The 26,549-nt window shown below is 40.9% G+C and overlaps 1 protein-coding gene across 4 annotated transcripts in view; it reads left to right on the top strand.

The window, feature by feature from the left end:
- The first annotated feature begins 24,021 nt into the window (after positions 1-24,021).
- GLRB (glycine receptor beta) overlaps positions 24,022-26,549 on the top strand; it is a 71,875-nt gene continuing 69,347 nt past the window's right edge. For 3 of the 4 annotated variants that reach the window (XR_012639302.1, XM_074951052.1, XM_074951054.1), the window contains exons 1-2: positions 24,022-24,155; positions 26,212-26,366. Coding sequence is in view for 3 of the 4 variants with exons in the window: in XM_074951052.1 (XP_074807153.1) it covers positions 26,245-26,366 (122 nt within the window). In the remaining variant the exon portion in view is untranslated. Of the gene's footprint in view, positions 24,156-25,072; positions 25,164-26,211; positions 26,367-26,549 lie in introns of those variants that run through there. The other variant, XM_074951053.1, reaches the window with a different exon arrangement.

The following is a 26,549-nucleotide window of genomic DNA, read 5'->3' on the forward strand; positions in this document are numbered from 1 at the left end:
GTGTGTTTAAAAAAAAAAACGGATGGCCGGAATGCCGGCCCTGGAATTGTGCCGCTCCAAGCACATGCTTGCTTTGCTGGTGCCTGGAGCTGGTCCTGCAGCCCCCCCTGCTCCCTGTCCCCTGACTGCCCCGACTCCTATCCAAACCCCCCCCACCCTTGACAGGCCCCCGGGACTCCCATGCCTATCCAACTCCCTGTCCCCTGACCACCACCCCCAGAACCTCCACCTCCTTTCCCCTGACTGTTCCCCCCCCCCGGACCCTCTGCCCCTTATCCAACCTCCCTGCCCCCTTACCATGCCGCACAGAGCACCAGGACTGGCAGCTGCGCCGCCCGGCTGGAGCCAGGCACACCACCGCACAGTCTAGAGCACTGGGGCAGGAGTTTGCAGCCCTGCCACCCCAAGCGCTGGCGGCATGGCGAGCTGAGGCTGTGGGGGTGGGGGGACAGCAGGGGAGGGACCAGGGGCTAGCCTCGCAGTTTGGGAGCTCCAAGGCCAAGCAGGAGGGTCTCACGGGCCAGATGTGGCCCGCAGGCAGCAGTTTGCCCACCACTCTTGTAAGGGGACAGACAAGGAGGAATAAGGAGAGAGAAAGGACCCGTTGCCCCCAATGTCCACACGAGCCTGGTGAGCTGGTCAGATGCAGGGGGAGAATATTCTGCACTTTGCAGCTAGGTACTGCAGCAGCCATACTGCTCCTGAGCCCTGCCTGAAGCCCATGCTGAGATGGTGCTCTCACTGTTGCCAACAAAGGGAATAACCTCAAAAGCGCTGCCGATCCCAAATAGAATGCAAGTCTTTAGGGCAGGGACCGTCTCCTCATACGTTTTACACAGCCTTCTACCAAAATGGGGTCTGGTCCATGACTGGGCTACTGCAATACAAATAGTAATAATGAAAATAATAACAGTAATTCATTTATAAAAATTTTGGCTGAAAAAAATTTCAGTGAAAAATGGCCATTAAAAAAAAATACTCTTCTATGATAAACTGAAAAGAAATTCAAGTGGTGGTGGAAATAAGTTTTTTGTTTTTCTGTTTATTTTTTAAAAAAATTTCCACACTTTTAAAAAATGAAGAATATTTGTTTCTTTCAAGACTTTTAATTGAAAATAGTTATTTTATAAACAGCTATAGCTTTAAGGCTTGTTTTATTTCTTTCCCTGCACATTTTTTAAGGCCTAACATATGTCTAGGTCTGAAAGTACTGTTTGTATTGCTGTGTTCCTAAAAGCCCTGATCAAAATCCGGGCCCAATTGTGCAAGGTGCTGTGCAAATATAAGATGAGACAAACCTTGCTGAGAAGAATTGCTAAAGATCTTTATGGCTTTCAGTGATCCTATTTCATAACGATGGTACTGGAAGTAAAAGAATGGCCTTGTCCAATCCTTAAAACCCTGCACATGCTTGTTTGTTAAATTCAGGGTCTCCTTCATGCTATGCTATTAGCTATGACTCTAATGGGGGCTAGACTGGACCCTGATTGTTGCAGACTGACAGCTTGATACTGCAAACACTAACACATGCTTAAACTTTCTCCCATAAATAGTCCCACTGGAGTCAGGACTGGGGTTTTAGTAGCTCTAATACGTGACTAATTTCTTGTTGAATCTTTTCTATGCACACTAACTTAATTACATTTCAGAATACTATTTGCAATGTTACACTTGCACAGAATGTTTTATTTTCTAACATTTTTCTTGTGTTATTCTTATCTACCAAATTGCTTGTACAGGTTTTCCTGAGTAGCTTACGTAGATTAATCACAAGAATCCATAGTAAGACACTTACTAAATAGATCAAATTCTGATTTTAATTAGAGGATAAACTACTGTGTTTCATATTTCAGTGAATAATTTGGTATGCTTTTTCTCTGCAAAACCTTTTTCATACCTCTATGCCACTGAGATGGTGTAGAAGCAAATTTTTATTAACAGAATTTCCAGTTCTGCAACACCATTTTAACCCTTTTGGAAAAAGGAAGGTCCACTGGTTATTTGAAAATCTGGTTTACTCACTTCATTTCAAGATAATGGTTTAAAGAGACCAGTGCAGCCTGGCTTATTCACCCTCTTTCCTCCCCCAGGATGAGCTTCCTTGCTTTTGCAAATCTGTATTCTGAATTCTATGTAAAAATTGACTGTTTTAAGAAAAAAAAATCATTAAAACCAATGCAAGAATTTTTGTTTTTTTTTTGTCACAAAACTGTCAGAGAGCTTTGTCGATCAGGATATTGCTGGAGGGTTGGGAAGGTTATAAAGTGAGTTGCCTAAATAGGAAACTGATGCTGGCAATTTTGGGTATATTGAGCAATTGGTATTTTTGAGCAATCCTTGTTTGTTTGTAGCTTATATGGTGATCTTTTGTGAGGATTCTGTGGGCTCTGTGTTTGTTGCCTCTGTATGAGGCAAGGGGCCTGGATCAGTCACCTTTCTTTTACAACCAGAAAGCAAAGAATGCCATGCATATGTGTAATCATGCTGAAAAATATGCATCAATTTACAAATTCAGTAACCTTAAAAAAAAAAAAAAGAAAAAAAAGGTAATTTTACTTTCCTTTACCTACATAGTTTCAAGAATATTTGTAATTTCAGTCAGCAATGGTGGAACTTTGTTGGGGAACGATTTTTCAAATCTTATAACCTTCTCCCTCCATAACATTCCCCAGGTACTCATGCATCTTAAGCACATGAGTACAATTCCCAAAAGTCCAGCAGCACATTTCAGCTCATATCAAAAATTATGCTTGGCACCATACCAAAGACTAATAAATAATGACCCCTAGGACAGACTTCTTACTCTGTCATTGTTGAAGAAAGGTCACAGAACTAGCCTCCAGTTTAATAAAAGTCCAAGAGTTCGTATTTTCCTCTCACTAATAGTTTCTTCAGCTTAAAGATTACTGACAATGGAGATGTCTACAGTGCTTGTGTCTGAAGATTTTCTCTAGTTCACAGTTTAACAAATGAACAATCCCAATTGAATTTTAAGCTCTGATAACCAAGGACATGTTGATGTGATCTTTGATCAATAAACCTTTCTAGGAACATATGGACAAAACAACTTTGAAAAGAGTACCATCTCAAGAGAACGTACTCTACCTCTATTTGAAGGGCCACAACTTCTGGAAACAAAATACATTGTCTGAAAGGATGAGACTTCATATGCTATTGGGACATAACCATGCACTTTCAATGGTAAAAATTATTTTAATGGAAGATATGTGGCTAATGCCTTTCGTTACATCCGCCCCCACGCCCCCCCCCCCCAACTAATAGGTTTGGCAATATTGGCTTCTGAAGTTGGATGGGTAAGGATCCATTGGCAATGGTTCATATCTGCACTAATGACATTGCATCATAGGATTTCTCACAGATAATAGATGACTTCAGGAAACTCAGACGTGTGCTGAAGAATAATAATATCTAAATAGTCTTTGAAATCAGAAGGCAGAAGATTCTAGAAGTAAACTGCTATCTAGGTAAATGACGTACACAGGATGGAGGGTTGTGGTTTTGTGGCCCACCTTCTATAACAGGGGTTCTCAAACTGGGGGTTGGGATCCTTCAGGGGGTCATGAGGTTATTAGATTGGGGGGGGGTTTGCAAGCTGTCAGCCTCCACCCCAAACTCTGCTTTGCCTCCCGCATTTATAATGGTGGTAAATATATAAAAAGTGTTTTTAATTTATAAGGGGGAGGGGGTCGCACTCAGAGGCTTGCTATGTGAAAGGGGACACCAGTATAGAAGTTTGAGAACCACTGTTCTATAAGAAATTGAGACTGTATTGCTGGGATAGCCTTCACCTCAGCAGAGAGGGAACCAGCTTCATTGGGGACAGGCTGGCTAGAATTGTCAGAGCATTAAACTAATAATGGAAGGGGAAGGTAAAAAAAAGAAAGATATGAGTACTCATTTAGCTGCAAATTGAGATCCTGAGAAAAACATTAATCATGGAACAATATGACATGAAGAGAAGAAATTCTTTAATTGCCTATCCAATGGTAGGAGCCTAGCTAACAAATGAGAAGAATCAGAAGTGCTCATTTATGAGCATAAATTTGATCTAGTTGGTTTTACAGAATCCAGGTGGGATGATTCTCACGATTAGCATGTTAAAATCAATGTTTATAACCTATTTAGGAAGGACTGATAGGCAAAAGGCCTGAATGTCAAAAATGGTATTACCTGTTTCTGAGTCACTGGCAAACCAGAAGAAGATGCTCTTGAATGCTTATGGATCAATATCCTAACAGATAAAAGCAGAAGATGGAGTATTAGTTGGTGTCTGCAACAGGCTAGGGAACGGGATGACCAGCTCCTTACACCACTATGTATGTACAAGGGGAGAAAAGCTGCATGCCCATGGGGCACATGAATTTGAGTGTCATATGCTGGAGGTCTCATACTCCCAGTACTAAAAGATACTTGGAATTTATAAATATTGTAGATGACAGTTTCCTCATTCAAAAAGTATTGCATCCACCACAGGAATCTTCTATATTAGATTTTGTCCTGACAGAGGAGCTGATCACAGAATTAAAAATTAATGGTTGCTTCATTAGAAGTGATTATAACTTGATCGCATTTATAATGTACAAGCAGAATAAGGTCCAGAACAGCAATATACACTTGGTGCTTTAAAAGGGCCAGTTTCACAAAGCTGACAACAATTATGAGCCAAATCATCTGGAAGGAAGAACTTAATCAGAAAAATGTGAATGGTAATTGGGAATCCTTTAAGAACCCTTTAGTAGATGCCCCAAAAGCCACAACAGAGAGAGCACTTGTCATAAATATAAAGGGAAGGGTAAATCCCTTTAAAATCCCTCCTGGCCAGAGGAAAAATCCTCTCACCTGTAAAGGGTTAAGAAGCTAAAGGTAACCTCGCTGGTACCTGACCAAAATGACCAATGAGGAGACAAGATACTTTCAAAAGCTGGGAGGAGGGAGAAAAACAAAGGGTCGTGTCTGTCTGTGTGATGCTTTTGCTGGGGACAGAACAGGAATGGAGTCTTAGAACTTAGAGTAACAGCCATGTTAGTCTGTATTCGCAAAAAGAAAAGGAGTACTTGTGGCACCTTAGAGACTAACCAATTTATTTGAGCATGAGCTTTCATGAGCTACAGCTCACTTCATCGGATGCATCCGATGAAGTGAGCTGTAGCTCACGAAAGCTCATGCTCAAATAAATTGGTTAGTCTCTAAGGTGCCACAAGCACTCCTTTTCTTCTTAGAACTTAGTAAGTAATCTAGCTAGGTATGTGTTAGATTATGATTTCTTTAAATGGCTGAGAAAATAGCTGTGCTGAATAGAATGAATATTCCTGTCTGTGTGTCTTTTTTGTAACTTAAGGTTTTGCCTAGAGGGATTCTCTATGTTTTGAATCTAATTACCCTGTAGGTATTTACCATCCTGATTTTACAGAGGTGATTCTTTTTTACTTCTATTAAAAGCCTTCTTGTAAGGAAACTGAATGCTTTTTCATTGTTCTAAGATCCAAGGGTTTGGGTCTGTGGTCACCTATGCAAATTGGTGAGGATTTTTACCAAACCTTCCCCAGGAAGTGGGGTGCAAGGGTTGGGAGGATTTGGGGGGGAAAGATGTTTCCAAAAAACGGTTTCTCAGGAACCCAGATAAAGTTTGGTGGTGGCAGTGGAAGTCCAAGGGCAAAGGGTAAAATAGTTTGTACCTTGGGGAAGTTTTAACCTAAGCTGGTGAAAGTAAGCTTAGGAAGTTTTCATGCAGGTCCCCATATCTGTACCCCAGAGTTCAGAGTGGGGAAGGAACCTTGACAGCACCATACTGGTTAAAAAAAAAACTCACCTGGTTTAAAAGAGAACTGAAGGTATGTATTTATATAATTACATAATCTCAAATAATATACACACAAATTGAAGAAACAAGTCAACAGTAAGAAATATAAATCAGAAAACCAGAACTGCAGAAAATTGATATGGGAAGCAAAGGGACACAAGCACATCTGTGGCCAGGAGAGTTAAGGACATAAAGGAGTTTTAAAAGTATATTAGGAACAAAAAGAATCATAACAATTCTATCAATCCACTCCCAGATGGAAATGGTAGAATGATCAATAATCAGAAAAGGTAGTGTTCAATACATTTCTGTTCTGTAGTGGGGGGTGGGAAACAGATGATATATTTTCCACTCCAACAGTAACTAAGGATCATATTAAACAGCAGCTATTAAAGTTAGACATGTATCAGTCAGCAGGTTCAGATAATTTATGGCTAAGAGTTTTGAAAGGGTTGGCGGAGGAGCTTGCTGAACCAGTAATAATGATTTTCAGTAAGTCTTGGAACAATTGGAAAGTTCCAGAAGACTGGAAGAAAACTAACAGTGTGCCAGTGTTGTTTCCTTTTTAAAGGGTAAATGGGATGACATAGGTAATTATAGGTCTGTCAGTCTGATGTTGGTCCCAGGAAAGATAATGGAGCAGCTGATACTGGACTCTATTAATAAAGAATTAAGGGAGGGTAATATAATTTATCCTAATAAACATGGGTTTATGGAAAATAGATCCTGTCAAACAGACTTGATATCTGTTTTTGATGAGATTACAAGTTTGGTTGATAGTGGTAATAGTTAACATAATAAACTTAGACTCATGAGCGCTGACTCCATGGGTGCTTCAGAGCTGGAGCACCTTCAGGGGGGAAAATGGTGGGTGCTGAGCACCCACCGGCAGCCTCCCCGATCAGCTCCTCCCTCTCTCCCCCCAGTGCCTCCAGCCAGTCGGTGGCCCCACAGATCAGTGCCTCCCCCTCCCTTCCAGTGCCTCCCACCTGCCACAATCAGCTGTTCTGAGGCATGCAGGAGGTGCTGGAGGGGTGGGGGAGCGGCAAGGGCAGCGAACGCTCAGGGGAGGGGACTGAACAAGGCAGGGAGAGGCAAGGCAGAGTGGGGCCTTGGGGGAAGGGACAGAGTGGGAGTCAAGCACTCCCCAGCTCGCTAGAAAGTCTATGTCTCTGCTTAGACTTCTGTAAGGTATTTGACTTAGTACTATTTTGATTAACAACTCTAGAATGAAATAAAATTAACATGGCACACATTAAATAAATTATATACTAGACAATTGATAGGTCTTAATGTAATTGTAAATGGGGAATTATCTTTGAGAGGGTGTGTTTCTAGGGAAGACCCTCCGATTGGTTCTTTGCTCTATGCTATTTAACATTTTTTATCAATTACCTGGAAAAAATATCACTGATAAAGTTTACAGCTTACATAAAAATTGAGGATATAGTAAATAATGAAGAGGACAGGTCACTGATTCAGAGCTATCTGGATCACTTGATAGACTGGAGCAAGCAAACAAGTTGTTTTAATATGGCTAAATTTATATATCTAGGAGCAAATAATGTAGGCTATACTTACTATCCTGGGAAGCAGTGACTCTGAAAAAGATTTGGGAGTTGTGGTGGATAATCAGCTGAACATTTCAACTGTTTGAAATGGGCCATCCTGATTATCACTACAAATTTTTTTTCTCCAGCTGATAATAGCCCACCTTAATTGACTAGTCTTGTTACAGTTGGTATGGCAACACCCATTTTTTCATGATCTCTGTGTATATATATCTTCCTACTGTATTTTCCACTGCATGCATCCAATGAAGTGGGTTTTAGCCCATGAAAGCTTATGCCCAAATAAATTTGTTAGTCTCTAAGGTGCCACAAGTCTTTTTTTATAAGCTTCAAGTGTGACTCTCTGGCTAAAAGGGCTAATGTGATTGTTGGATGCCTCAACAGGGGAATCTCAAGTAGAGAGGTGATTTTTTACCTCTCTATTTGAGACTGATATGACCGCTTCTGGAATACTGTATCCATTTCTGGTGTCAACAATTCAAGAACGATGATGAAAAATTGGAGAGGATTCAGAGAAGGGCCATGGGAATGACTAAAGCATTGCAAAACATGTATTATAGTGATAGACTCAGGGAACCTGATCTATTTAGTTTAACAAAGATAAGGTTAAGGGGTAACTTGATTAGTCTGTGCCTACATGGCAGCAAATACTTGATAAGGGGGCTCTTCAATTTAGCAGAGAAAGATATAACAGGATCCTGTGGCTGGAAGTTGAAGCTAGGCAAATTCAGGCTGGAAATAAAACATATATATATTTAATAGTGAATAATTAACCATTGGAAAAGCTTACCAAGGGTCGTGGTGGATTCTCCAACACTAGCAATTTTCAATCAAGATTGGATATTTTTCTAAAAGATACATGCTGCAGTAATTATTCTGGGAGGTTCTATGGCCTACATGATCACAGTGGTCCTTTCTGGCTTTGAAATATTTGAAAAAATGTTGACCTTCATGACTTAAAAGCATTGAAGTGAGATGTAATTTCCATATGGAAATTTCTTGTCACCAGTTGGAGCCTCTTGTATCATTTATCCCTTGTTCTGCGCAGAAATGAGAAACTGTCAAGGAGAGATGATCTCTCTGGATCAAAGCTAAGAGTATACTAAATGCCTCATGGAAATGTGAAATTGGTGGGACACATACATTTTGACACAATATGCAATCCATCTTAAATATATCCAGCTAAAACTATTCCTAACACTAAGTAAAAATGCCTAGTGAATTATCTGAAGCAGAAGAATCATTCAGGAGTAGAGAAATCAAGGAAGAATGGCTACTGAAGCAAAAGAAACAATAAAAACTATTCATAATGTCATTGAAAGAACAAAAGTAACCATTGTTCAAGTAGAATTCTCATGAGCCAGAAAGCTTATCATCTGGGAATACAATCTAGGTATTAACCTGTTTTCCTTCTATGAGCTGTCTCCAATAAGACTGATTTCTATGGAATGATATTCAGCAGTGTAGCCAGAAGAATCCGGTTACACGAGTAACTTTAAACTCCCATGTTATAGGCTGATGACATATCTTATCAGTATGATGACAACTGTCTGAAGACATGTGTTAGTCTAATAGCAATGATACACATGGGTGTCTTGACAAGAATTACTAAACTATTGTTGCTAAATTTTCTTGTTGGGAAAAATTTGAGTTAATCTGCAATCTCATACCCCTTTGGGTTTACCAAGCTGCTAAACAATGTATTGAGCAAAAGCAAATAAGATACTGATATTCCATTCACTTTATTAAATCATCATGGGGCTTTGAAAAATAACGAGAAAGAGCTCCCTGGAGGCATTTTAAACAATCTGTGACCCATATAAATACCTGTATTACTTGCCTGCAAAACCCATTAGTCAGATCCTACTTTTCCATTTATCTAAAATTTGGCAATGTAAGCCTCTGAAATTCCATATCTTACCCCTGTGGAGCTCAGAATGCTCAGGAGCTGAACTTTTCCTTACCCAGCTCAGAGTTCATGGCCTGTATGATGGACATGGGACCATATTTTATGTTGTCAGCGGTTGAACAGAATTGAATGTGAACAGAGAGTACATTGCTTTGCCAACTGTGGGGAGGAACTCCACATAGACAACTGCCTGCAGCTTCTACATTGTTGTCTTAGAAGTCATACATGCACAGAGAGAGAGAGCATGTCTTGGACAGACTGAATGAAAGATGATGAAAAAGGACATGTCCTCCAAGATGTACTTGTAGTGATTGTCCCACCAATGAATACAAGTAACTCCCACTGAATGGGGTGGTCTAGGCATACTTAATCCTGCCTCAGAATGGGGAAACTGACTAGAACGCTTCTTGAGGTCCCTTCCAGACCTGCATTTCTACAATTCTATGACATCAGTGGGAATTGCCTGTATTCTGTGTGTGGAGAATAACGCACAATAAAAACAGTTATACTTTTATTTATAATCTATGGAAGATTCTCTCCTTGAGAAAAGACACTTTAGCTGATAATTGGTCTTGAAAGCAGTTTCTTTATTAGAACTGGATTCACATTATTATAGGAAGACTTGCAATTTCAAGGGTTGCAGAAAGAACTAATTCATGATGCCATGCTGTGTAAAAAGCATTACATCACTCAGTATTTTTGCTTTGGTCAATGGAAGGATTCATAGATTCCAAGGCCAGTAGGGATCTTTCTGACATGTAATCTGACCTCCTGTATGCCACAGGCCATAGAATTTCCCAAAAATGATTCTGTTTAGAAAAACGTCCAATCTTTCTTCAGTGATGAAGAATCCACCACGACCCTTGGCAAATTGTTCTAATGGTTAATTACTCTCACTGTTAAAAATGTATACCTTATTTCCAGTCCTAATTTGTCTAGTTTCAATTTCCAGATATTGGATTACAGGATTAGTCAAGGACTGCAGCACAGAGTATATTCTCCATTGGCTCAAGACCTGCCCCACCCTGCTTTTCAATTATAGGAAATCATGCCTACTTTCCAAACAATAGAAATTTCTTTAATGTTTTTTACTATTCCTGTCTTTGCATACTGCCAATTGTAGAAGACAAAAGCAAAATCTATCTCTATTTGCATGTAAAAAGTCCTTATCACTATAGAATATTCTAAATATCTGGTGCAAATTTCCTAAGTGACTCTCTCTCTCTGCCTCAGTTATCTCATCTGGAATGGGAGTGAGGGATGGGGGAATGACATTACTCTCCCTTGCCCAACGGGGATGGTTTGGTGTTTCTGCTCTTCACAGTTCTTATTCATTGACACTTTATGATCGGTCCCTGATATGCCCTGAACTCAGGACTCATAAACAAGACAAGAAAGTATTTGGGCAGGAGAGGATTTTTTTTAACCAGATACTGGACCTTCTTTTCATTTTTGAAAAGTAGACTGGGCTGATTCAGAGGCAGCTGATGAACATCATCGCCATTGCCATGTTTTTTCTCTGCCATCCTTATAAATAAAGAACTGTGTTTAGTTTTTAAATAATGGCAATTTCTTAAACAGCTTATTGTTCCTGCCCTTGAAACTGTCTCCTGCATTAGCCAACTGCAAGTCAAATGTTGTGGTGTAATGTGGTTTATTTAAAAGCATAGAGGAACACAAACATTAAACACTAGGCAGACATTTCTATACTGAGACAAAGTAGGTAATATGCTCCTCCTACTTCTCCTCCCTTCCCATCCCCCAACTGCAGGGGAATCCCGTGTGGGATAGAACAGATATAATGGCTTTACCCTCACTCGCCCCTCACAGCATCTAGCATAAGAGGCATGGTTGGAGTGCTGCTGTGTTTTGCCTATTCTCAGAAGCTGACAAGGCTCCTTGGGGCTCTGAGCAACTGAGTGTACATTATATTCGCCCTAAGGCTGCTCTGAATTATGTCAGATGCTGGATCCAGGATCAGATTTAAAGCCGCCTTTGCTCTGCACATTGTGTTCCTGTGCCAAGTGTAGCTTGGCTGGAACAGCATATATTGAGGTTTTTAAGAAGTGCTATATAAATCAATATATAATCACACAACCACAGTGACCCAAAGTCTGCCTTCAGTACTTTGCTTAATTCTATGACTTCAAAGAGAGTTACTTTTAATTTACACCACCGTAACTGAACACAGATTTTGGCCTAGTATCTGGATTTGTTTAAAATCATAGGCCCTGGTCTAATTCCCACTAAAGTCAATGGAAAATGAACTTCCATTGACTTCAATGGAGCAGATTTAAACCCATAATAAAGACTGAGCTTGCTGCCAAGTGAGTGACAGTTGTCTTACAAATTGTGAGGGACATAACCATTTATGGGCCAGGTGAACAGTTAAACATAACTTTAATACTAATTTTAGTGGAACTAAAAGTAAAATGTTAGACAATAATTTCATTTTGAACTACATTTTTCACTATATGCTTTCAAGTTCTTCTCAATGGGCAAGATTACTATAAGAGGATATATGGTCCCCACCCCTTGTTTAGGGTTGCCAGGCATCTGGTTTTTGACTGGAACATCTGGTCAAAAAGGGACCCTGGCAGCTCCGGTCAGCACCACTGGCTGGGCTGTTAAAAGTTCATTTGGCCACCGGCAGCAGGGTAGGCAGGGTGCCTGCCTGGCTCCGCACGGCTCCCAGAAAGCTGCTGGCATCTCCCTCTGGCTCCTCAGCTTAGGGATGGCCATGGCTGCTCCGCACAGTGCCCCCACCCCAGAGCCGACTACGCAGCTCCCATTTGGCCATGATTCCCGGCCAATGGGGGCTGCGGGGCAGTGCCTGCAGGTAGGGGCAGCATGCAGAGCCACCTGGCCACGCCTCCACTAGGAGACAGAGGGAGATACCGGCAGCTTCCTGGGAACTGCCTGAGGTCAGCACCACCCAGAATCCGTACCCCACATCCCCTCCTATGCCCCAGCCCAGAGCCCCCTCCTGCACTCCAAACCCCTCACCTCTGGCCCCACCCCAGAGTGCACACTCCCAACCCAGAGCCTGCATCCCCTCCCACACCCCAACCCCCATCCCAGCCTGGGGCCCCCTCCCACACACCAAACCCCTCTACCACCTAGTAGATTAACCCAATTGCTGCTCTTTTAAATTAAAAAATAGTTAAATGACAGCTAACTAAAGCTGCTTTGCTTTAAAAGACAAGAAAACAAAAATTAAAAACAAAAAGCCTTTTATACTGCCAAAGATATTCTATGGTAAGGGCTTTGAGCTTTACAAAGCTATAGATCAAGGGGCCATAAGAAATAGTTCTTAAAGGAAAGTACATCAGTTCATTTGTATGCTCTTACTAAAATAAACAACTGAATCAAAAACCTTATCTTAATTTCACTAAATGCAACAGGCACTGAGATGGAAAAGAGAACAGATTTTTCATTTTCTGGGTGATTCATCTAGCAACTGACTTAAAGATGCATTGAGTTGCTTCGATCTGTATCTGCAATTACCATTAAAGTTAATGGAAGTTAGTTAACCTTACATTTAGGGGAGAATAGGCCCTTGCATGCACTGCATATAATGTGCACCCTTTTTAACTTTACACTATAGTTGTCTTACCAAACACCTTCACTTTTTTTTTCACTTGCAGAATATGTACTGTCTTATTGGGACTATTATAGATTATTTTACTGTAGATTTTCACCAGGGTATAAAAATAAGAAAATCTTATGTGCTATATATAACTTTATTTTCTCTTTTGGTAAGCAAGATTTTCGTATATCTGTACTAACAAAGAAATTTCATTAAACATGACTAATGTATTAAAACACAATGCACTAATTTGACAATCTTCAGTAACTACTTAATTGACTGGTACATCATGTGAAGTCTATTTCAATTGCACAGACTGCAGAAAAACAAAGTATGATACAGTAGAACCTCAGAGTTATGAACACCAGAGTTATGAACAGACCACTCAAGCGCATACCTAATTTGGAACCAGAAGTACACAATCAGGCAGCAGCAGAGACAAAAGAAAAAAAAGGCAAATACAGTACAGTACTGTGTTAAATGTAAACTACTAAAAAAAAGGGAAAGTTTAAAAAAAAAAGAATTGACAAGGTAAAGAAACTGTTTCTGTGCTTGTTTCATTTCATTTAAATTAAGATGGTTAAAAGCAGCATTTTTTGTCTGTATAGTCAACTTTCAAAGCTGTATTAAGTCAATGTTCAGTTGTAAACTTTTGAAAGAACAACTAGAAGGTGTTTGGAACACTGAGGTTCTACTGTACTTTGACATAGCACACAATTAGAGAGACAAGTTGGGTGAGGTAATATCTTTTATTGGTCCAACTTATACTAAAAATCATGGAGTGAACAGAGACATTGGATTTATAGCTTATTACAACTGTCTGTAACCCACTTACCCCCTCTTTTTGTCCTATCACTGCAGAGGTGTTACCAGGCCATTCTACCTTGAATGGTCGCTTATGATATGTGCTAATTACTTATGCTAAACAATCTGTTCCACCTTGCATTTTGCTGTGACACTGGGAATACCTTTCCAAGACCTGAAGAAGAGCTCTGTGTGGCTCAACAGCTTGTCTCTCTCACCAACAGAAGTTAGTCCAATAAAGATATTACCTCACCCACCTTGTCTCTCTTATATCCTGGGGTGGACTTGGCTACAACTACACCGCATATAGCACACATTTGGTTTGGCTAAGCAAACCAAAGCCCCAGTCCTACAGCTGCCCAGAGTAGAAAACTCCCTTTGACTTCTACATGCAGAACAGTATTTAATCTATAAGCAATGAAATAAAACCTAGGCCCTAATCCAACAAAGCACTTAAACATACATTTAATTTTAAGCTCATAGAATCATAGAGCTATAGGATTGGAAGGGACCTTCACTGCCATCTAGTCCAATCCCCTGAACTGAGGCAGGACTACGTATTATTTAGACCATTCCTGACAGGTGTTTGTCTAACCTGTTTTTAAAAACCTCCAATGACTGAGATTCCACAGCCTCCCTCGGTAATTTGTTCTAGTGCTTAACTACACTTACAGTTAGGAAGTTTTTTCTAATGTCTAACCTAAATCTCCCTTGTTGTAATTTCAGCCCATTACTTCTTGTCCCATCCTCAGTGGATAAGGAGAACAACTGATCCTCCTCCTCTTTATAACAACCTATTAAGTATTTGAAGATGGTTATCATGTCCCTTCCTCAGTCTTCTCTTCTACAGACTAAACAAACCCATTTTTTTTAGTCTTTCCTAATAGGTTGTGTTTTCTATACCTTTAGTATTTTTGTTGTTGTTGTTCTCCTCTGAACTTTCTCAAATTTGTCCCCATTTTTCCTGAATTATGGTGCCCAGAACTGGACATGTCAGCGCTGAGCAGACTGGATGAATTACTTGTGTCTTGCTTACAACTCTCCTGATAATACATCCCAGAATGATGTTCACTTTTTCTGCAATAGTAGTACATTGTTGATTTATATTTAATTTGTGATCCGCTATAACCCTCAGATCTTTTCTGCAGTACTCCTTCCTTGGCAGTCATTTCCCATCTTGTATTTATGCAATGAATTAGTCCATCCTAAGTGTAATACTTTGCATTTGTCCTTATTGAATTTCATCCTATTCATTGCAGACCACTTCTCCAGTTTGTCAAAATCATTTTGAATCCTAATCCTGTCCTCCAAAGCGCTTTCAACACCTCCAACCTGGGTGTTGTCTGCAAGCAATATTCTTTATGCCATTATCCGAATCATTTATGAAGATATTGTCTAGAACCAGGACAAATCCCTGTGGGACCTCACTTGATATACCCTTCCAGTTTGACAATGAACCATTCAGAAATACTCTCTGAGTATGGTTTTCCAAACAGTTATGCACCCACCTTATACTAGGTTCATCTAGGCTACATTTCCTAGTTTGTTTATGAGACGGTCATGTGAGACAGCATAAAAATCCTTATTAAAATTGAGATATCTCACATCTGTTGCTTCCCACAAGGCTTTTTACTCTATCAAAGAAGGATATAAGGTTCATTTGACATGATTTGTTCTTGACAAATCCATGCTGACTGTTACTTATCACCTTATTATCTTCTAGGTGCTTACAAATTGATTGATTATTTTCTCCATTATCTTTCTGGGTACCAAAATTAAGCTTAACTGGTCTACGATTCCCTCATCTATAATTTCTATTAGCAGTCCTGTTGAAGTCAGTGAGATTACTCATGTGCTTAAACATTTGGGCCTAAATTACTTTACAAAAATATACTAAAATGCTGATATGTCTTGCAGAGAATAAAGCATATCTTTAATAACCAGATTGTTTTCAAGGGCAAAAATAAGTCTCCCTCTTTTCTAGCAGCATTGATGTCAGATCCATTAGCACATACATTTCACAACTATTCCAAGAGAAAAAGAAAATGTATTAGCAAGAAAAAAAGTTATTCTAAGCACATAGTGAAAGGTCAGTGTGTTCTTTAATGCTGAATGATAAAAAATACTAAAATCCCTAGTGTCTTTATACACAGTTAGACAAGGAAAATAGTAAGATTAAAATTATGTGCTTGATATGTCACAAACTCTTGCCAGGACTCCTTGAACTTTTTCTGTTAGATTTGTTTGTATTATAAATGTTAGGTCATTTGGATTATGAAACCAATGATTATAGAAATGGTTGTCGTAGAAACAGGTCATCCTTATGAGATGTTGTGCAGAAATTGTTAGGTAAAATAACATAAATGCTTATTAATTTCATACCTTGCAGAATGCAGGCTTTGTTTTTTACAGAAGTCAGTAGCTCACTCCCAAGCCCCTACCAGAGGATCAGTGGACTGCATTAAGTCTGGTTCCTACCCTACAACCTGTCTGGTATGGGTGACCTATCAGGAGTTATGATCCCACCAGCACAACTCTTGGAATCATGGGGGCACGCAAGGCTTCCTGCCACATCGAAACAAAGTAGTTATGGAAACCTACACTAGTGCTATGATTATGTAGATTAACAAGTTGATGGAATGCACTGATGTACTGTAATGTGATTTTTTTTTTCTTTGTGAAAACATTTTCACAAAGATTATGAAAACTGACTGAGAGGAGACTTGGAGGAGCTGCTTCTCCAACTTGTCTGTATGACAAGGAGGAAAATGATCATAGAATTGGAGGTCTGGAAAGGACCTTGAGGGGTCATCTAGTCCAGTCCCCTGCATGACAAACTGCATTTCCATGAATATTTACAGCAAAATTAACAATCATGGAATTCACTAAATATTTTTGAAATTCAAATATGAAAAATGTCTTTAATGCTTAAAAAAAAAAAAGCTGGCAAAATTCTTTCCCCTGTAATTCGTTGGGCAAAATTCACCTGAGTGCGTTTTTGTCTTGTTTTGGCAGCACTCGTTTTTGACTAAAACACCTATAATAAAATATCCTGATTCAACAGAGAATTTGAGCGTATACTTAAAATTAAGCATGTGCTTGAGTGCTTTCTTGAATCCAGAAGGTAGTTTTTTAATTTAGCTTTCTAACTCCACATGCAGAATTCTTTAGATTTCTCACACACAGCATAGTAACTGGTTGATAGATTCATTTCCAAACCAAGTTCACAGGCCAAAATGATGACTGGCAATCAATCAAATGAAGCTGGTTCTGTTGCTATGCCTGTAGTCACCATAATAAAGTGAAGCAATGCACAGTTACTTCTGACGGTTTCTGATTTTTTCGTTCTTATTAGATTACATCTGAAGAAGAGGACATGTATAAGTTGTCTAAGAGCCAAATTCTAAAGTCTTTACATAGATAAAGCTCCCAGGATTTGGTCCTAAATAAATGAGGCTCATATAGTAGCTGGCTCTATATTTCTATGGCAGCCAATACCATCACAAACAGGGACAAATAAAACAGTTATTTGTTGCTGTGAAATGGAAACAAGGACATTTTGCCTAGAAATTGAGTTTATGCTAGTGGTGATTATATCACTTTTTTGTGGAAGGGAATTGCTAGGGTTGGCTAAAGAAAAAATTTCTAAAATTCATTATAGCACAGTTGCCCAGGACTGAAATCAGCTCATACCTATTGTGCCAATGTTCTACCATAATAATGGTTGTCTTGGGAAAAAAAAATTCCCTTGGTTAGGATTACTTAGCTGGCAGACATATGATAAACTGTAGGGTTCCAGCATTATAGTGCTGGTTGGCATCACTCATTGGGTCTAGATAGGCTCTGTTCCTTCTACATACATTGACAATGCCCTCAGAGTGTTCCGGCAACTGAAAATGAGCATCTTGTGGATTTTAAGTTTCACCCTAAGGGCCTGTGGCATCCTTTGTCTAGCAGGTAGCTGACAGCTGTGCAGACTGTGTACAAATCAAGAAGCATTTCAGGAAAGAGCAGTTAAGGTAAGACACTTTGGTGTTGTAACTAGACAGAATGCATGCATTACAGTGAGCAAGGGCTTTTGAGCTTTGTTTTCCAGTGGGGTCAATTCTGCACTCATATATGCCCTTATAACTCCCACTGATGTCAGTTAGAGTTATGTATTTATAATTTCTGAAAGCAAAAATTTATTTCCCATGGTTATTAATATTATATGTTCCTGGAAATGAAATGCTTTCTGCCAGGGTTTGGCTTCTGATGCAGAACATGTCTCTTCTTTTCTATTTACACTTTAAGGAAAGAAAATGAGGACAGGTGTTTACTTATCTTGTGCAAGTGTGCATGTGAATGCATGTATACACATTACATGCATTTATTTTGGTTATGCTTGGTTTTTTTGTGGGTTTTAGCCAAATAATGGCATGATGGATTTTGCTGAAACTTTTCAAAATTTTTTTTCCTTAAGTGGAAAATGAGCATGAACAACTAAAAATGGTTTTTATGGATATTGCCTTTCAATCTTAACTACATCAATGAATTCCATTATAATATGGTAGTGTACAATCTGTTTAATTTTTTAATTGTATGATATTGATCCTGGATGCTATGTTTATACACAGAGTTTAAAGCCAGTTCAGTGTCACTAGTAAAATGTTCCAACATAAAGACAAGAGTTGTGGGCAAGCAAATACATTTTTTGTCCCGGAATAAGCTTCTCATGCTGAATAAATCCTTTTAGGAATTTATAAAGCTGCACTTTGGCAACCTTCTTAAGAACACATTCAGTACTTATTCATATAGTGAAAGAAACAATTAACGTAAACATTTACGTAGACTGATTTGTAAGTCAGAACCTCTGTAAGGCCTTGCTCCTATTGAAGTCAGTGATAACAGAGGTGCAGGTTTAGATTCTAAATTTCTTTGGGAATGACCTCACAGCACATTGGATACAAATGTTTACATGTACCTAATTATTTTGACATATGGATATTTAAGCCTAATTCATCTCTACTTCCCATACTAAATGATCCTTATAGGAAGATCTCATACTGTACTCTGCTTTTCACAACTTTTAAATGGACGTTGCTGCAGTGGATTTTTATCAGTACAAATCTGGGAGGGAAAATCTTCAAGGAAGAATTCTATCAATTTTCTTCAGCACAACAACAATCTGAATTTGGAGATAAGCAAAGACAACTCAACAGAAAAGGATAATATAAAACCGCATATAAAAATATTTGAAGAGGTTTCCAGCTTGAAACCATAAAACCAATAAGGCTGGGAGGAACCCATGGTAGGCCATCTGTCTGATTACCTTAGAACATAAGAACAGCCATAGTGGGTCAGACCAATGATCCATCTAGCCCAGTATCCTGTCTTCTGACAGTGGTCAATGCCAGGTGCTTCGAAGGGAATGAGTGGAACAAGTAATCATCAAGTGATCCATTCCGTGTTGCCCATTCCCAGCTTCTGGCAAACAGAGGCTAGGGACCCTTCTTTATATTAGAAAGCTAAACATCACTGAGGGGCCCTCAAGTACTCCAAGACACCTGAGAAGACACATGTCCTAGCTACAGCAAATAAAAAGGGAAACTCTTAGTAATATGAATGTCTGTTATAACCAGAGCACACTCTATTAGTTTTGACAACCGTGCAAGTTATTTAATTAATTAGCACCAAGAAGATGGAACTGTGGAGCATCAAACATGCATAGTCTACTGCAGACAAGTTGCGCCAGCCACACTGACCATGGTTGATGGTTTTGAGGTAAGCATTGTTAGGGCACTTCCTACACTTGGCTCAATCCTGTAATCCCCAAATCTCCACAGGTAGGGTCATGGCATTCAGCCCTTCACATGTCAAGGGAGAGTGTGAGACCATGGTATGCTGGGGTGTTTTTGTTCATTTTGGCAACATGGCTAAAAAGCAGGCAACACTGCTTCTGAATATAATGAGTGATTGAAAGAAGGCCAGACCTGTGATAGATTATGACCTTTCGCACAAAGTCAAACCCAGGGGTGAAAGTGAGCCAGTATAGGCTGGTACTGCATACTGGTAAGAACCTGCACCGGCCCATACCCAGTTACCGCAGCAGCGGCGTCTGGAGCCCCGGGCCCTTTAAATCAACACGGGAGCCCCGGACAGCATGGGCCATGCAGCATGGAAGGGCTGGCTGGAGGATGCTGACCCCCCGAGCCCCGCCCCTTCCGCCCAAGGCCCTGCCCCTTCCGGGGGCTGGAGTCCCCTCTCCCCCTCCCCCCACCCTGTACCGGTAAGTGTTCTCACCCCTGGTCAAACCATTTTATGTTCAGTATTTGGTGCTGACAGTGTACATGGAATGTCTCTAGCGACTCCAAGTCTGCCGGTAAGAGGGTCCAGGTTTCTGACTCAGAGAGCAATACAGGTAGTACACAGGTTTAATAGATCCTGAACTTTGTCTCAGCCCAAACACATTTTTAAGTCCTTAAGCCACACCTGGATTTCATGCAGGATGTGAGACTTATTCATTGAAGAACATTGGGTTTGCGGTGAACATCTGAACACTGCTTACCACCTAGGTAGATAAACTCATCACAGCTCTTCCTGTTACTTGACCCTGTCTTCACTGGGGTTTACTGCTGGCCCAGCTCTGAGATTTTGGACTATGGTTTTCAACTTCATATTGTGAGCAGCGCCTTGGAGGATGAGGCTGAAATTCTCTGACTTCTCTACAAGCAAGGCATCATTGGCATAGTCTTGGACGGTGAACACATCTTGACCAACCGTGATTCTGTGGTGTGGCACGCTAAGTCCTAATATCCACTTGATAGCTTAACAGAATAGTGCTGGGGCAAGAATGCATGTCTGCCACACACCTGAGGTTGTGTAGAAATGCTATGAAAGCCATGAATCAATGCATACCCTTGCACCAGGACCAGTGTGAAGATCATGCATCAGGTTTAGCAGAACGTCTGGAACACCAATTCCTTTAAGTACTAGCCAAAGAGCTGACCTGTTGACTGAAAACAAAAAGCTGTTTCATGTTGATTATATGCCTTGTGAAGCAGGCGGTTAAATTCTCAGTGCAGCTCTGCTAGAAGCTGGAGGGTAAGGACAGTGTTCTTCATTGTCAGCTGCCCAACAGTTAAATATGATTGCTGTGGAGGATGATGTCTGTTAACGAGGGGCTGCATCCTACCAAGGAGAATGTGAATGAAGACTTTTCCAGGAACCAATATCAAGGAGGTCGGCCTGTAGTTGCCACACTTTGTATGAGATCCCTTGTTCTTTTACAGAGATGCTGTCTTTCTATTCTGCTATTTTGCCTGATGCCCACACTTTTAAGAACAGTTGATATAGGCTGATGCTCACTGGTTCAGATGCACCTTTGAGTGGCTCAGGTGGAATGCCAGCATGTCCAGTCTGTAAATTTTGGATGATCTTTTGTACTTCCTCAAGTGTCAGTGAACAGTGGAGCACAAATAGCATAATACCATTCAGCAGCACTATGTCTGGAGTTTTACAAATGTTTATACATTAATTACATTCGTCACCCCTAATTTAATTTGCATACATGAGCAAATCTGCAGTTTGCATGTAGTTCCTTAAAACTCCATAAAATTTGGAGGGGACGTGTTTTATAAAGAACAAACAAAATATTCAGCTGATATTTGCTACCTTTTTTGTCCGTTTTTTATCTAAAATGTTTTTTTAATTAAAAAAAGTCTGACCAGCTGTATTATGTAACCATCTTATAGGGTTCAAGGCTGAAAGACCTATTAGGCATATGTGACTAGTGGGGCTTGGTCGAATAGAGTTATGGTCACGGAAGAATGAGTCATGTACTTAGATCTATCAACATTTATTTTGGTACAGTAGTTTTAGATGAGAATGATCCTGCTAGGTGTCTAAGACAGATTCCATAATTTAGGCAAATAGAATTGTAGGTCTTATAAAAAGTCTGATCATTCACCATGTTAACAAAATATACTTCAGGTATGATAGTTTGTATTATTGTTTAGACAGGGAAGAAATCGTGCAGACTTACAGCACCTAAGTGAAAAGGAAAATAGATACCTTTTGTGCTAACCTTACCCTGAATTTAAAAATAAATCTATTGGATTTCCTTATGTACAATTTTTAAATTAAATTTATAATATTATATGTAGAACTGACTTGAGTCCTACAGATTGTTTTGATTTCTTGTACTCTCACTGAAACAAAAAATTCTTTGCCTACTCTGTAACATCTACAATCTTAAACAGCACATTGGTTCTGGTTGAATAGACTGACTTATCCAAGTTGTTTCTTTCCATTGTGAGAAGAATTTGTGGTGTTTTGAAGATAAAATTGATCTGATTTGAACCACTTTGTTGTGTTTTCTTTTCTTCCCTGTGCTGGCAGGGCTGCATGTCAAGGAGACACATGCAAAGACTAATTCATTTGAGTTTTGACATGTGTTGCTGAAAGAGGTTGTGGAGATGTTGGTAAAATTCTGATGGGCACAGAGCAAATATTAGAAAGTACCGCAAGCATTTGATATATAGCAGCAAAGGAAAAATCACCAGAGCGTACCCACATGCACTTCCATTACCACAGGGCACGTTCTGGTGCGTGTGGAATAACCTTTTGAATGTGCTCACCCTCCACTAGCACCCATGCCTCATAGCACAGCATGTCTGAGGGATATGACACCCCTCAGAATGTGCCCATCAATACATTCTTATCTCTTATAGCAAGACACATTCTAAAGCATATGCTCAGCAGAATATGCTTGCCCTTCCACTAGCATCCATGGTCCCTTGCAAGGAACATTCTGAGTGGCATGAGGCAATCCTCAGAATATGTCATTCTGTAAACCATGGATGAAGAGTTGAGGATGGGCACACTTTGAGGAATATTACATAATATTGAGAATATGCCCTGCAACCAGGAATGGTAGTGGAAAGGTGCCCTGCTAAGGACCATGATGCTAATGGACGAGTGGACTTGTTCTATGCTGAGTCTACTTAGATGACTAAACTTACTCCTGTATGTGTTTCCATAATTTGGCCTTAATGCCCTGATTTTGCAAGTATTTATGCACTTCATTGGAACTACTTATATGGTTAAAGTGCTGTGTGTGTGTGTGTGTGTGTATGTTTCAGCAGGATTGGGGCCTTCCTTTTTTTTTATAAATGATGTCCCTTTCTGTTCACTCTTGATTTATAATACAACTAATTTATGTAATAATTAGAAAAGATTTTATAAAATAAAAGTTACAGTATCTGCGAGAGATGCAAAATTACAATGATCTTTGAAACAGAAATCCTTGCTTTTTTTCAGGGGAATTATACCGGTTTAAATGATATGCTCTGTCAGGCTATCTAATGCCCAAAGCTCCTCCAACAAGAATTTATCGTTATAATTTTTATCTGCATTATGGTAGTGCCCCAACTGGAACTGGAACCATCTGTGCTAGGCACTGTACAAACACATAGGAGGATATAGTCTCTGTGATTTGTTCACATAATCTAAAACAAAAAATGACAAAAAGAATGGGCAAACATGCCAGCAGAATGAGCAGGGTGGTGACATATATCTTGTAGTTCAAGATTATTTCCCCTTATTTATTTACTAAAATTGTACTATATTACTGCTCTTGCCTATTTTAATTTTTCTTTTTCTCCCTCTCCATGTTTTTCTGATATTTTTAAACTATATCTCTTCCCCCTTTCCCCCTATTTTTAAAATGGTATTTACTGTCCATTCCTATTCCATTTTCTCTACTTTTGTGTAGTTTCTATTTCCAGTGCGTGTTAATTGCCCTTTTCCGTTTACTTTGGAACCCCCTTGGATACTGACTCCCACCCCCATATCCCGAACCAGTGTTTCACCCCACTACATGACTTCTGCTGGGAATTCTGCCCTCCTCTAGCCCTCATGTCTCACAGTGGGTGTCCACTCTCCTCTATATCTGAGCACTCAGGGATGCCCACAAGAGCAGGGGATCTGGTTGGGGCGGGGAGGGGGGGAGAGCGAGCCTAGCGTTTTACCCCCTGATGCCACTGTCCCAGTTTAACTTTTTTTCCCCCTGCCGGAATTCTAGCGGGGATGCTCACAGGAAAGAGCAAATATGCGTCCCTATCCCCTTCCCTCTCCGCTCCTAACAATACCACTCCCTCCCCGCATTCCCTAGGGGAAACGAGCACTCGGGGAAACTGAGGGCAAAAGGCTCCACTTCTCCAGGGCACATGGGCAGGCGCTGTGCACATGCTCACGGGGGGGGGGGGGGGGGGTGAGCATTTTGCACATGCTCAGTAGGGGACAGGGCGCATTTAGATGCAGGGTTCATTTTGCCACGGCTGCTGGAAGAGGTGCTCGGTCCGTCGCGGCTCTGCCATGGCGCGCTGCTGGGTCCCGAGCCCCCTCCGGCTCTAGGAAAGGGGTGGGGGGGGAATCGGGGGCTGCGGCGTCCTGCGCTCCGGCGGTGGGGGGCGCCCTGTGGTATGTACCGGGTGTTGGCAGGGTGGGCCGTGGGGCTGCGTGCGTGCTACGTTGGCCCGGGCGCGGGGGGCGGCGGAGGAGATGCTCCATCATCCCCGTTGGCCCAGCGAGTCCCTGTCTCTGGGGCCCCGGTGCACTGGGCGCACTTGTCTCCTCGCGAAGCGCCTTCAGTACCTCGGCCAGCACTGGGCCGCTGGGGGAGACGCCGCTGCTCGCGGCCGTGGGGAGCAGGGAGACGGGGTTGCTGCGCGCGGGAGGCGGAGGGCCCGGAGCCCCAGGGCTGGCCTGGCAGAGGCCGGCGGGGCGTCGCTCGCGCTGCTGTTGCAGGTGGGGTGGCTGCTGCTGGAGAATGGAGGGCCCGGGGAGCCCCTGTTGTCGCTGGGTTGGTGATGAGTTTAGTGCAAATAACCTGCTGCTAGCACTGTACAAGACCAGGGGCGCTGGAACAATTTGTACGGTGGGGGTGCTGAGAGCCATTGAATCAAACTGTAAACCCTGGATATAACGGAAACCACTTCAAGCCAGGGAGTACTCCCCCCTGCATCCCTAGTTCCAGCACCTATGTACAAGACCTACAGCTGAAGGGAGCCCCAGCCCCAGAGAGCTTCCTGTGGTTGGAGAAGGAGGCCATGGGGAACCCCCTGTTGCTCTGCTTGGCTGGGGGAGGAGTAGAGAGTCACTGTTGCTGTGATTGGAGAATGGTGTGGGGTGGGGGAGAAGGTAGTTTACTGGGACCTGATGCCATAGTTAGCGTGTAAGGATCCTTTTATGTGCATTTTGTAAAGCTCTTCAGGAGCCTCCAATGAAAGATCCTATATAAATGATTATTATTTATTATTACTATCGTGTATTTAATGCTGCTTTCTTTGAGGGGGGGACAGTTTTCTAACTGGGAGAGAGGACAGGAAGTCCCTGGATGCTGTGTATGAGTGACGGTAGTAAGCTATCCCTCGTTCTCCTGCTGCTGCTGGGGCTGAGAGTCAAGAGACTGCTGCTGCAGCTGCGGAGGTATCAGAGCTCTGCCCTGTTGCTTGGGAAGGAGATGGAGAGTCCCATATCTTGTAATTTGGCAAGGAGTCCCTGCTGCTGTTTGCTTAGGGCGTAAGAAGCCCCTTCTGTTGTTGCTTTTGGAGGGTGGACAAGAAGCTCCTTCTGTTGCTGACGTTAAAAGGAATATAAATATCCTGCTGCTTCCAAGGGGGAGAGAGATGCAACTACTGTTTCTAAAAAAGAAAAAAAATCTATAAAGTGCTTCTGTTGCTCTAGGGAGAAAAGGATGGAAAAGCTACTTGTGGTAGTTAGGACACAAAATGCAGAGGAAAGCATAGTATTCTGTAGGTTATTGGTCACCCCTGATAATTACCATGTTCATTATAATCTGTAATTTCTGTAATACGTGTGGTATATTCTTTGTTGTCTAATGTATTGTATTTGAAAGCTATTCAAATATACAATCCCATGTAAGAGCCTACACGTGCAATTTTTATTCACACTTAAAATTTAGATTAATGGGACTACTTGGGTGCATTAAGGTTACAGTATGAGTCCCTAACTTTGTGTCTTGTCTATTAATGGTAAATTTGTTGAACACAGTGGTTTAAAATGAAATATGAAATTCTTATGATCTCAATACTTGGCATACTGTGGAGCATGCTCTGGCATATAAATGTCTCTGGGTTAATATGGTGGGTTTTTAGAGGGGGCAGTCTACCCATGTCAGGTGAGAATTCACAGGCCTCTTGAGTTAGGGCTTCCTTTAGAGAGTTTAAATGTATTCCTCCAAAACACAGCAACAAAAATATGTTTATATCAATTTATTGTGTATCTCCTATCATACAGTCTATCCATGTACGTAAATATTGGGAGGATACTTAAAACAAACACTATATCTCATTTGTAGCCTAGGAGCACCTCTCTCTTGAGATAATTTGTTGAGCTGAGTTTTCTGTGATCCTTGTGTGTGAATGAAATATATTTGTTTACTTCCTATATGTAGGTGGTCCCATTTTCCATAATTAACCCCACTAATATAGCCCTTTTTTCTTATCTACCATAGATCAGCTGTACTTCTGAGACTTATGCCCTCAAGATGAAGTTCTTACTGGAAATTCTCTTTTTTGTTTTGTTGTCTTTATGGGTTGAAGAAGCCTATTCCAAAGAGAAATCTTCAAAGAAAGGAAAGGGGAAAAAGAAGCAATATCTCTGCCCATCGTATGTTCCTTATCTCTTTTATACTTTTTGTGTGACAAGACTGATGGATATTATCTTCCTTTTATCTGAAGAGATTGCATACAATTATAAAGTGGAGCCTGACTTTTCCTATTGAAAGAATATAGTTGTTTAATAAGTTTTTTGTGGGTGGGAAGGAGAGCAAGGGCTTTTGGTCAGTATAAT

The sequence above is a fragment of the Natator depressus genome, chromosome 4, assembly GCF_965152275.1.
Source record: "Natator depressus isolate rNatDep1 chromosome 4, rNatDep2.hap1, whole genome shotgun sequence".
Taxonomy (NCBI): Eukaryota; Metazoa; Chordata; order Testudines; family Cheloniidae; genus Natator; species Natator depressus.